General features: G+C 38.6%; 2 protein-coding genes and 1 non-coding gene across 4 annotated transcripts; all 3 read left to right on the plus strand.

Annotated features, from left to right (window-relative positions):
* Window positions 1-267: 267 nt before the first annotated feature.
* Window positions 268-4,018, plus strand: rsl1d1 (ribosomal L1 domain containing 1). Of its 2 annotated transcripts, none has more exons than XM_035671254.1 (9): window positions 268-358; window positions 603-742; window positions 855-993; window positions 1,184-1,332; window positions 2,450-2,551; window positions 2,928-3,021; window positions 3,245-3,352; window positions 3,442-3,603; window positions 3,724-4,018. In XM_035671254.1, exons 1-9 carry the CDS (start codon window positions 320-322, stop codon window positions 3,862-3,864), a joined length of 1,074 nt encoding a protein of 357 aa, XP_035527147.1. In that variant the 5' UTR covers window positions 268-319; the 3' UTR covers window positions 3,865-4,018. The 2 variants fall into 2 exon arrangements, with proteins under 2 accessions (XP_035527147.1, XP_035527156.1); XM_035671263.1 differs by having other exon boundaries at window positions 3,727-4,018.
* On the plus strand, window positions 2,686-2,817 carry LOC118335980. The gene has a single exon (XR_004797091.1). It is a non-coding gene; the product is annotated as a small nucleolar RNA SNORA55 (small nucleolar RNA).
* Window positions 4,019-7,005: 2,987 nt separating the features above from the next.
* LOC118333108 (transmembrane protein 238-like) lies at window positions 7,006-7,982 on the plus strand. Its single transcript, XM_035668639.1, has one exon. It carries the CDS (start codon window positions 7,080-7,082, stop codon window positions 7,563-7,565), a length of 486 nt encoding a protein of 161 aa, XP_035524532.1. The 5' UTR covers window positions 7,006-7,079; the 3' UTR covers window positions 7,566-7,982.
* Window positions 7,983-13,517: the final 5,535 nt, after the last annotated feature.

Raw genomic sequence — 13,517 nt, forward strand, 5'->3', positions numbered from 1 at the left:
TACATTGTGATATTAGTATCATTTTATGTACTTCTGACTTGCCTCTATAAAAGTTCAGACTAAAAAGCTGATATTTATTGACCCTTTTGGGCTGCCATACTTTAATAATTTATTTTAGTATTTTATTAAACCTTCTGGTTCAGACTTTCACATTACTAAAAGGTCTGTATCCACACTTTTAACTTCAGTTCATGTCGAGAGGCCACTTTCCTTCCGTCACTGTTCACAGTTGGCGTACAAATAAAGTTTGTTTGGTATTTTGTGACGTAGACTACCAACTGCGCATGCGTGGCTTCAGCACACACGTGAAGCAGACAGCATGGCGGAGGATAGAGGAGTAGTGTTGGACCGGGCTCAGGTAAAAACTGCAGTATATTAAGCTCTTTATAAGTAGTATGTCAGTTAATAGTAGTTAATATAACGTTAATTGTGTTCAAGTATATTGTTATGAGTCGACAGCAGCTGGAAGCTAACTAGCGTGTGTGCTTGCTGACTGGTTTAGCAGCGAAGCTAATTCACAACGGCACCGTAACAAGTTTAAATAACTACAAAACTGGAGTTTGTTTAGTCTTTCATAACGCTGGGTCTAATTTCTCTGCCAGGTGAAAAAGGCTGTCCAAGCCTTGCAGGCTTTCCTGAAATCCAAGTCGACCAAGGACTCCCTCTTTCTGGACGAGACTCAGCAGATCAGCCTGCTCTTCACCCTCTGGAAGGTCCCCAAAAAGGCACAGACCATCCGCATGTGAGTCCACCATACGGGAGCATGAGGCTGGCTACATACCCGTACTGTAGTTCTTCTCCAGCAGTTATTGGTTTTCATTGATTGATTGATTGATGTTTCTTTCCACCCGCAGTCCCTTGCCCCATGGCCAGCGGCCGGACACAGACGAGGTTTGCCTCTTCACCAGAGATGAGCCCAAAATGACCTCAGAACAAACCCAGAGGTTTTATAAGAAGCTGCTGGAGGAGAAGGGAGTCAAAAACATCTCTGAGGTATCTACCAGTCAGAGTTATAACACGCATATAGCTCAGCATGGAGAAATGTACAGTGGAGTGTCATAAATATTATATAATGATAGCAAAGTTGGTCTTAAATCTTACAAACCACTTGTGTTTTACCAGCCGACAAGGTTTTTGGTTTACATTAAGACTTCCTGTTGATGTGTCTGTGTGTCCGGCGCAGATCATCCCCTACAAGGCCCTGAGGACAGAGTACAAACCGTATGAAGCCAAACGGCGTCTGCTGGGGAACTTCGACTTGTTCCTCTCCGACGACCGCGTCCGCCGCCTGCTGCCATCCCACCTCGGAAAACATTTCTACGAGAGGAAAAAGTAAGACCTTTCCCTTAGTGTTGTCATAGTTTTATGTTAAATCCCTAATATCTTCAGTACAGTACCACAGAAAACAGGAGTTTTGCTGTTTGTTGGGTCTTAAAACACCAATGGTACAGTCAGTTTAAAAAAAAAAAGATTTTTTTATTGGTGATATACATTATACATTGGTGACATGTGAATACTGTGCAACATTAAACTGAATACACAAGACAAAACATGAAACAATTAGAACATTGTGAACAGTAAGGGTGGGTGTAACATTATGGGCATCAGTGTCTGTGGGAGAATAGAGAAGAGGAATAACTATTAAAAGTGAAAAAGAAGTACATTATATATTATAATATAATTCTTATCCCAATAATTGTGTCGTATTAAACAAATAACCAAATAAGTAAAGTGTAATAAAACAAAACGTGTTTTCCCCAGTAAAGCAATTAGATTTGCTTTTGAGACACACTGGACTGTGTCATATTGCAGGTGTGTTCTTCTTAATGTTGTTGTGCTGCAGTCTGATTTCAAAAGACTAACGTTTCTTTGTGTCCCATTTACACACTTATAGCCTATAGGGGTGAGATTAAAGTGGTATTTTTGCTTGTGAAACACAGTGACACTATACATTAGATTTGCACATTGGTATTGGAAATTTATGTTTCTATGATTATAATAATTGTTGGAATTATTGGTTATTAACAATGCACAATGGCTGGCATCTTAGGGCTTAAATAAGGAGGCAAAGAGCCGTAATATTTAGGATTAACCTTTCATCCTATTTTCATGTCATATTTATGTGTCGGTAAGACTGCTCATGGGTTTTCTGTGAAAAGGCAGCTGTTTGAAGTGCATTCTGGGAATAAAATGCAAGGAAATAGGATTAAAAAAAAACAAACAACTGAATACAGCAACCTTTTGTTCTACAAGGTGAATTCTTAATGGCTAATGTGTAATTAAAAACATAAACTTCATATATAGAAAAAGTGAAAATACAGCAAAATGTATCTTAATTGCTGCCTCTTTTTTCTACAAGTCTGCATATTTATCTACTTTAAACATCTGGGATTTTTGTGGTTCTGTAGCTGCAGTTGATGCATTTTTACCCCGTTTCTGTCCTTACTAGAGAGCCACTGTCTGTGAACCTACAGAGCAAACATCTGGCCAGGGACATCCAGAGGGTCATCCAGGGCACCAGCTTGAAGGTTAACAACAAGGGCTGCTGCTGGTGAGATTAACTCTACTGCTCTATCTGTTCCTAAATAACCTGAAACTGTTTTATTCTGTGAAACCAACCAGTCTTTAGTATGGCCTCAACAAGGGGTCAAACAAATGTTTTCATGTCTTGTTGTGATATGAATAGCACCTCTCAGCAACCCTGTCGATTCTGTTCAGTGTTTGATGCGGGCAGTAGTTGGTGCTACAGAGATTCAATGTAAATCCAGATGGACCTCCTCTTCCTATGGAGCCTGTCTCTACAACTTTGATACACAATATGTTATGTCACGTGTCATGTGAAACTCAAAAATAAATGCATTTGTATTACCTGTACTGATGCTGTTTATAGCGTTTCCTTTGCCTCACATAACTGGCCTGTATTACAGCATGGCACGTGTTGGCCACTCCGCCATGACTGCAGACGAGGTGGCAGAAAACATCGAGGCTGCTGTCCAAACAGTGGCTGCCAAACTACGTACGGTGAGTGTTGCTGCCCAGAGAATTGCCCGGTTGTTTTAGTTGAGTTGGTTGTGCAAGTCTGACAGATTCACCAAGGGTTAAAGGCCCAGTGTGTAACATTCAGGAGGATCTGTTGAAAGAAATAAAATGTGTATATATTTGCAGGTATGTTTTCGTGTAATCATCTGAAAATAAGAATTGAAAATTAAAATAACTAACTTATATTTGCATTACCTGTTTACAGAAAGGACCGGTGATGAAGCTCATCCATATAAAGAGTCAAACGTCAGTGGCCCTGCCCATCTACACCTCAGAGCTGAGCCACCTCAGCGTGCTGGAGGAGGCAGAGAAAGTTAGTTCGTACTCAGCAATTTCTGTGTCTGAGCCGGATTTATTGAAACGATGTATCAAATAACCAGCTCATCTGTTTGTGAATTTCAGGGAGCTGCAGCCAAAAAGAAGGCAAAGAAGAACAAGACAGAGGACACAAAGCAAACAGATACCACTGTAGAGGGAAAGGAGAAAAAGGCAGAGGAAGAACAGAACGAAGAAATCCCACAGCTGGTTCCCATAGCAACACCCATCAAAAAGCCTAAACTGGAGGTCAGTGCTACTCACAGCTGCTAGATTTAACACTTTCAGCAATTGAAATATGTCAGCTGTCAGCAGTGCTGTGTCTTCATTGTGTGGACTGCAGACTCTCATTGTCTTTCTTTCTCGTAGAAGCCAGCCAAGAAGAAGCAGCTGGAGAAAGCACCCAAACCTGCTGCAGCGAAGAAGGGGAACAAAGCTCCGAGCAAACTGACCAAGAAAGCCGGAAAGGCCGACTCCAAAGTAAAAAGAAAAGTGCCTAAAGTGAAATGATTCTCAGCAGAGCATCTTTGCACATTACCCCCCCAACATGGACATTTTACACAGTACACAGGACCATAATGTTCACAGAATGGTCAACATATTCAGTCTGTTATTTTTCTTGTTTTTTTGGTTGGCAGATTATAAACTTTGTTATCTGAAATCATCTCTGGCTTTGTTGTGTTTTCTAAATGCTTTGTAACAATAGGCACAGCAGATACATTAATTACAGCTTTAAAGGTCCAGCGTGTAATATTGGCCTATTGGCACATTTGCAATATGATATTAATTGGTAGTAGCCCACACATCACAACACTAGTTAATATTAATGGAAATATAATTGTAACCCAATCACTGCGCATTGTGAAACTGTTAAAAAAACGTCTTCCTCTTCACTCACCTATAGTAAACAATCACCCTTTTCTACAATCTTTATTAGACAAAAGCTTCAAATTTGATGTAAGGGTTTATGTAGCATCAGAAAGTTGTATATTGATAACACTTTGCCAGCTGTGAACAATGAAATACAAAATTACTAATCACCTTACGAATGAGGTACTTTGTACACAATAAGCTTGCTGATTTTCCAACTATCACATTATCTTGCCTAGGTCAATATACTAAATAAGTGTATGGCCTCAATAATTTTATCTATGATCATCGATACGTAGAATCCCTTTGTATCTCATATTTGAGAACAATGGGAAAGATTATCTAGGGGACCTGAGTAGGAATGGGACATCCCTCTAGGGTTCATTCCTCTTCTACCTGCCTTAATACAGTTTAAAGTGCTACGTCAGCTACACTCCTCTTAAGCTGAACATGCAAGAATATTCTCAAACCTAAGCTCTGTGTGTGACAGGTGCAAACCCCAGTGACCATATACCACATATTGTGGTCTTGCCCAAAACTTGTCCTTTTCTCGACATCCTTTTTTGATACCATGCCCAATACTGGCTGTAATATGATGCCTTCTCCTACTATTGCTATTTTGGTATATTCTCATTTTCAGATGATTCTAGTCTTCCTCCTCACCTACAGAAGGATATTGCCTTTCCCTCTCTATTAGCTAGTTGTTCAATTCTGTTTAAATTGAAGGATATAAACCCTCCCCAACACAATCAGTGGAATAAAGATGGAAAAAATCTGATGCACCCTGTTAGGTTTTTAGTGATCTGTCTGCTTTGGATGCTACTGTTGGTTTAGTTTTTGTTTCCTTCCAGTATTCCCTACCTTTTTGTACATATTTGTACCTGGAGATGATCACTGGTTTTAATGACTTGTCTGATAAATGGAGAAAATCAAATGAAATAGACTTATAAAGGTTTATGTCTGCTTGGCTATATTTATATATAATAAAAATTGTGTTTTATTTACTGTTTTGCTTACTTCTGTCTGAACGGGAATTGTAGTTCTGCAGGAAATCTAATTCTCAATTTAACATGTGAAAATGTTACTTTTCTTAAATTTTTAACAATCACTCTATCTGACATCCTATATTAAATTTTAGGGTAGATATGCAAAGATACATTCAGGAAAAACAATTTATGTCACAATGGAAGAGATAATACAGCTCTATTTAATCGTCACTGATTCAAACAAAGTTAAACTAACACCCAGTATGATGCTCCATGAATGCATTTCTCAAAATGGGAGTCAACACAACATGACTTTGCAGAATGACTCAGTGAACATAAATAGACAGACAATTATGTAGTTTTTAGCTTTTGTGAGTGAAAAATGTTTGCACCCTCTAGTTTAGGTTTTCTAAACAGTTAATTTAACTGTTCTGCCTATTTGCGTCTGTCACACTCGGTTTAAAGTTCACCCGAGAGGATTACCATCGGGTTGTACAGAATATTTTATGTTTTAATAAACCTTTTGTGTGCTTTAACATCTGAAGTGCATTAACCTTGAGAACTGTTTGCTCACTGTGAGTTTAGCCATCAGAGTTCTGCATGTATAGCAGCCAGCTGTATCAGATGACATGCCTATTGTCTATGAGATTATACTGGGACTTGTACAGCTGCTGCTCGCGTGCAATAATGCTACATGGGCACAATTACTTCCCATATGAGGTATTGCATTTTCAACACCTTTATGTCCATTATATTGAAGAACTATTGTTCTACACATGAGCTGATCTGTGACACTAAAAAATTAATTTTCCACATTTCAATAGACAGTATATATTTGTTTTGGAGGAACAAGATGATCACTAAGTGGCCAGCCAATCGGTGGTGATGAAATTGTTGTCAACAGGTGGGATGGGTCTGTCTATTCATCCAAGCCCTCCCTCTGCTGTGTGGGTGTGGTGGGCCATCTGGAATTACAGTGTGTTCACGGGTTACTGGGCAGGAGAATGAGAGATGCATCATGCGGACGCTCTCTTATTGATCATACAGACGATATAACTCCTCCATATGACTGTTGGTAGGTAGCTGCATTGATTTCAGCAGGGACTGGCTGAGCAGACAGAACGGCTCAAGACCGAAATTAAGCAGAAAGTTGGGGAGCTACGGATGTTCAGTGGCTGGTGTTTCCATTATTCATGTGTTAAAGGTTCTCAGAGGGGAGAAGAAACAAAGCGGTAACAGGCGTTTCTGTTCTGTGAAGCAACCATGGAAGCAATTGGAGAAACTTCATTTCCAGATGACTCTGGGAGTCAGAGCCTGTGTCCAGACCCTCACGGTGCCGCTGCAGTGGCCCAAGGCTGGGCCTACCTCCACAAACCCATCATTGTGATGGCGATGGGATCTCTGATGTCTGCTGCAGGCGGCCTCCTCTTCCTCCTCCAGTCACTGGGGGTGACTGAAGCATCCAGCTCTGTAGCCTCAGCCTGCCTGTCCATAGGGCTGATGTTTGTTGTGATGGGGCTGGTGTGGATCCCCATACTGAAGGAGAAGCAGAGACGAAAACGGTACAGCCAAGGGGCTTGACCAGAAGATGGAAAGTGGAAACACTATTTTTGTCAGTGATGATGTAACTGCTTCCTTTGAAACATCCAATACAGTCATAGAGCCGGTGTGGTTGTTGCTGATAACCGCTTGTGTACATTGTACTTTGACCAATGTCACTGCAGGTTGTTTCATGTGTTTTTGTCAGACAGTGAGGATTACATTTCACAGTCCTACTTTAGCTAAAAGCACCTGTTCCTCTTTCCACATCTGGATAACCTCTGAGAAAAGGCAGACTGCTCCTGGCACTGGAGGATCTCCACTGCCACCATGTCAACAGCTATACAGGTCGAGCCAGTCATGGAGAGAAGGTATGGAGGAGTTGGCCGCTGCAAGTGCTCATTCTGGTTCGCAGTGGCCCACGACATACTTGGCATCTTCATCATGCTGGTGGGGGTGTTTGGAGGGCTGGTTATCCACGACTTGTTCATCTATGCGGGGGCTATCATCATCTTCCTCAGCCTGATCTGGTGGGTGTTCTGGTACTCCGGGAACATCGATGTGCCACCCGAGGAGCTGGAGGACGACGTGGGCCTGATCAAGCTGAAGAACCGCAGGCTCAGGCAGGTGGCGAGGCGTGTGTCCGACCACCTCTCCAACAGGATCAGGAACTCTTTCAGAAAGAATGGCCGATCCTTTAGAGAGGGCAACAACAGACCTTCAAACACTGATACAGATGTATCACTCTCCACTATCTGTGATAACACCATTGCCTCCTCATCCAAAGAACTTGTAAGAGAGACATTGTCAATATGAAGGAACCCATCACAGACTGTAAATGACACCAAGAGACACTGAACTTGGATCTTTTATATTTGTTTCCTTTGCTCACCTGTTTATTCTGTTGAAAGGGATTTTGTGTTTGCTAACATGCACATGTAATGATTAGACAGCATTGAAGTCTTGTCTAGATAAGATCCACATATTCTTATCTTGCTGATAAGATGTAAACTTTGCACACTATAACACAGTGTTTCAAATAGCTCTGATATTGACCACAGTCATGTTTGGTTGATTCACAGATGATGCACAGTTGGGATGTGCTGGCTCTAAATAGAAAAATAAAAGGTTTAATGAGAGATTTGTTAAGATGAGGCTGAATCATTCTTGGATGATATGTGACCATTTATAGCTGCCTTTCTTTTGTAAAAGAACACAAGTGGAAATGAACCAAATGCAGCCAGAAGGATAAGTTGTGCAGTTTTTACTTATTTATTTTATGTATAAATATATGTATCTGTAAGAATGTTTGTATTTTATTTCAATAAAAACTTTCTATTTGAAATTTAAGACTGATCTCCAACCAGCTTCACACAAAACCACCATCTGTTTCCTAAACACAAGGAATCTTAGAGCTGTCATGTTAAGTTTAATAAATTAAACTAGTCGATGCCACCTGTCTCCAGCTTCGTTCCTAGGAAGTCTCAAGTCTCACTATGTGCCTGTGTATTTTGAATGTATTTAAATATTAGACCATAATTGGCTTTCACAATATTTGCGATGTCACTAATTGTTGCTTGAAGGAGAACATGAGAGAAGTACAGACACAGATAAATCTCTCTCCTCCTGCAAAGGCAGAGGAAAACAGCCCTTTAGTTACAGTGTGTGCACACACACCAATCTGTATCCAACGGAAGTAAACATAAGAGAAACACACTTTTAGTACGGGTGACTTTATTAAGTGTTTGATGAAAATACTCCAACAGATTACTTACTGTTGTTCAATAAAGTTGCTATTCTTCTGTAGTAAAAAAAAATGACACCTCCCTAAAAAATATTTGACTAGCTACCAAAAAAGCTGTAAAATGTCAAACCCTAACCCACATTTCTTTTAGTAATTTAACTGTTCAATCATAATTTCTGTGAAATGTGTCTCCCTGCATGTTAAGTAAAGGCTGTTTCATAGCCATCTCCTCCTGCTGCCAGGAATACCATTCTGGTGGAGAAATAAATCTCTTTATGTAATAAATATACTGAACTCTCTAAAATGTATCCTGCCCTCTACTCATGCATCATTGCTGACATTTCTTTGAATATTATACATACACTCGTAGTAGTGTAGTACATAAATAATTCTATATGTGTGAAATAAAGACTTTAGTGACTCTTCCTTGGTTTTTCTCTGGTTTAGACAATGATTTACCATTATGAATTGCTTTCAAAGACCCACAACAGCAGGAGTTCACATTTACAGTATGTGCTTTGAATGTGTAAATCCCTTGGCATATGAACAGAGACAGGACAAATCAAAGCAAAGCACAGCTCGTATGAAATTATCATCTTACAGACTTAAAGTGCCAATCATTGTTCAGAGACTTCAGTTCTTTTTCATTTCAACTGTCCAAACTGTTGCAGCAATTAAAGTGTGAGTTGTCTGTAATCCTTTAATAAAACTGCAGCCCATACATCGATATACACAGAGACTAAAACCCAAGATTAGATATGACCGACTTATCAGAGTGCAGATTTCAGCAGGCTGTGGTGAACTTATCAGGGCATCTGATTACCACTGATCAGGTCATGTGATACCCTTAAAATGGCAGCTTAATTGCAATGAAGATAATGAAATGGGCTGGTTCCCCTCACATCCTCTACTGGTAGTACATGCACTGCAAGACTGCAGGAATGGAGGATCTTCCTGAGCCTACAGAAGCATGTGTTTACACCGGAGTCAAAGACAAGAGACTGTCTGGAGCCTTGCTTGTAGCATCACCAAAGCCCTGACTTTAAATCTTAACTGATTAATTTATCGCCATTGAGATTTTTTTAACAAGAATAAGCGTCTAAAGCTACATGCTATTAGCGCTAGTGGCTGTACATGGCACAGTGGTGCTTTCAGGCAAATGGGAATATGAATTAGCAGTGAACACAAGGTACAGTTCAGTGAAATTTGTCCTGATAATGACTCTAGATGAAAAGTCAGGGAATCATCAAAGTGATTACAACTTCCGCCTAATCCGGCCTTCAGAGGCTGATAAGTATCATCTAGAAATAAATATAACACAAAATAAATAGATTAAGAAAAAGGGAAAACCCCTAGTAATATAAATACAAACAACATCTTTCAAATGGATAGCCCTATCTACGCACTTATCTAAATAACTATCAGATTTCAATGTAAATCATTAAAATTGCCAAAGAAAGACAAAACTAGAGTTAAAACCTGTTTAAAGTATTTACAAGCCTTTTAAGCCTTTTTATTGGATGCTGTGAGTAACTTACTTTTAAACTCTAAAGCCTGAATACATGAATGTAGTGTAACTGAGGTTAGCTAGCTAAACAACTAAGACTTCAGTGAATGTTAAATCATTACAATTTGACAGAGGCAGAGATAACCATGCAAAATAATAAACTGAACAAGCCAACTGAATGTGTTTTATTGTTTTGAAGCACGGTTTAGAGATTATTTGCAGTGTCTGAAGAGGACCAAAGGCTGCTGTTAAGAGCAGAGCTCTTTAAAAGTTATAAGGGGTCACTGTCAGGTGATATACCTTATATCTATAAAGGTCAAAAGGATTAGCAACCCTCAAATTTTACAGTATCAGAAAGGTATGACAAGTTTATTTTTAATTTTAAAGCAATATTTAATTTTAGCAGATAGATTAGGTTATAAAAAAGAAAAACCTTATGATATACATAGGTAAGGTCAGTCAGTGGGTTAGACCATCTTAAAGCCCTTTTCTTCTGTTACTTTTGTGTTAGTGAGTTACAGTGACAACCATCTACAAAAAGCAACAGTATATGTAAGGAAATGTAGGTCTTTCAACTCTCTCATCCCCTTTTAGATTTCTGTTGAGTAAATTAGTTGATGAAATATTTATTTTAAAGCCTAACTACATTAATAATGTTAAGTATTCCAACACATTGTCCTCTATGCTCTTGCTTTTTTTAAAGAAAAAACTATAAAAGAAGGAAAGGGCTTCATTCTTTTCATTCAAATCCTTTTAAAATCAACATTTATATCATTCTTCCCATGTCTTTATTAACAATGTCTAATTGAATCTCAGTAAATGAACTGATGAGAACTTGACACTAATTGTCAGAAAATGCAGCTCAGTGTTAGATTATTCAACTTGTGTGTGGACATCAGGAAGGGCTAAGGTTAGGGTGGGTTAGACCCTCCTGAAGCCCTTTCTTTTTGTTACTGAGTCAGTAGAACGAGTTCATCGGCAGAGGGGACAGATGTCTCCACTCTGCCACATCCGCACACTGTTTGGTTTTTCTCTGTTTAATTTCTCTAAACTAGTCATCTAAAGTTTGAAAAAAAGAACATTTATTTAAAAATCTCCACAAAACACTTTAACAATGAGCCTACAAATCAATAAATTCCTACTTTACATTCAAGAACTAAATCTTCTAAAATACAAAATGTGACTTCAGGAGGGTCTACTAGCAATATTCCATTCCAGCTGGTTTTCCTGCCCTACATATGTTAATATAATGACAAATACATTTCCCATGTTGCACCCAGTTTGTTTTGAATGTGATACAATGTTAGACTGATTTCAGCCACAAGAGGTCAGGAGTTCACAGGTCTAAAGTGTGTGTATGATCTTAATGTATTGATGTCACAGTCAGTGCACTCGGCTGTTTTTAGTGGTGAATGTCATCTGGATACTGAGCCATATAACAGAATAAGAGGCTTAACAAGAAGCTCCAAGCATTATCAACCCCAGTGACTGCCACTGATCATCAGCGCTAATGCTCATTTATTGTATTCATCTTAAAGGCACGCTCTTTCTCACCAAAGCACATTTTGTCGGACCTCAATGATACACACATGCTGGTGCACATACGAGTGCGTCCTCTTGCACATGCTGGTAGAGCACAACACACAAAGAAACAAAACAGGAACCCAGTCATCAAAACATTGCCCCATATTTCCACCAGTGATCAAAACCTCCGCAGGGTTCCTGTAATGAAGAAGGATGAAAAAGAAAACTGTGCACTTCTGATCTCTTGTGGCTAAAACTTGCTGCTTTGCTCCCAGAAATGTTCTCACAGATTTATAAGAATGAGACTTTAACGGCTGCATAAGATCAATTTAGATTCAACATCAGGAAACATATATTTAGATGGAACATTGTCAAATGGTGGATGAGGGGTCAACTCTTCTGTTCTCCCTGTGGGTTTCCTCTGGGTGCTCCGGTTTCCTCCTACAGCCCGTACATGCCAGGTAAACTGGTGTGTTTGGTTTGAACTGGTACATTATATTTGAATTTGGCTTATATATCAATAAATATATTGAAGTGGTTGAATTGGAACTATTGTATTTCATTCAGTAATAAGTGCACTCATTATTCACCCATCTTTGCACAGCACATACTGGTCAAAGCCAATGACTACATGTATAAAATAAGTGTTACTAGCTACTGTTGAGAACAGTGTTCGTTTTAAAAGATCAAAACACAGTGTGTGGCAGAACTTCCTGTTATATTCAAACTGCAGCTTATATTTTAACAACCTGCCTGGTGGCTTTTTCCTACATTAACAATTATTAATGAGCAGGTATTATTCACTGTCCTGGTTGGTTTTGAGGTTGTTCTACAGTAACATTAATGTAGACTTTCCCTTTACTCACTGACATTGATGAAATGGAAGTGTTCCTTTGGGCAAAAGTATTTACAAATAAAATAATTTGCACCAATTAAAATAATAATGAAAAAAGCACAAGAAATGTAAGTTTTACTTGACTAGTTAACTACTTAGGAATAAAATGAGCTGACAATGGGTCATTATCTTTATTTCATGTTATTTTGAGGGTAGAAAAGAAGAATTGAAGTTGCAGCACCTAGAATGACTCCATATCTGTTTGGTGCAAAAGCTCAACAAAAGGTGGTATTTGCATTTATCAGTGGATCTCATATATTGTTACACTTTACCTGACCATCTTACCAGACCCAAAGTCAAAAACAAAACAAAACTGAATAACTTTTTAACATTTAATTTAGACACAGGGAATAACTTTCAATCATCAATTCAAGATGCTAATGGTTGTCCAAAGCCTTTAGAACGTATTAGTGCAATGGAGGAAGCAATAAAATCCATAATATGCACTATAAATATTACACACAATGTCTGCATTCAATAATAAAGTCAGATATAGTCAAGAATGTGCACTTGCAAAAGGAGCGGGCGGGGTGTGAAGGGAGCTTTCATGTTATGAAGAGATCTCTTCACAGCCAGTATGGACAGAAGGAACGATCTAGAACTCTTTAAACCTTTCAATCTGGGGATTTAAAAATAGTTTATACTATTTATAACTAACAGGTCCTTATTCTATTGTTACATATGTTACAGTTGAAGCTAGTATGTGTGTTTGTGCAATAATAAGGGGATGGTGGTTTTATAATATACATTGCCCTCTCTTTTGAAAATATTAATGCATTTTACAGTTTATTTTCTATTTTCAAAATTTAAATAAAGGTTTCAAACCACTTCAAAAACAAAATTATCTCCAAAGGTTTAGAGTAATACTCTGAATATTGATAATAGTAATTGATGAATGAACACAAGCAGATTTATAGCAATGACATTAATCAACGGTGAGGTTAAGGGAAAACAGTGGAACAGATCCAGTTATAATTGAATGTTTATGCTGTGGGATGTCCAACTGGTACTCAACCATTTTCAAGGATTCAAGGTTATTTTATTGTGATATAGTTCCCTTTATGCTACTTTAAAAAATCGTTATTTATCATAAAAATA

Source organism: Morone saxatilis, unplaced genomic scaffold (genome assembly GCF_004916995.1).
Source record: "Morone saxatilis isolate NCDOM2014 unplaced genomic scaffold, NCSU_SB_2.0 Contig1, whole genome shotgun sequence".
NCBI lineage: Eukaryota > Metazoa > Chordata > Actinopteri > Moronidae > Morone > Morone saxatilis.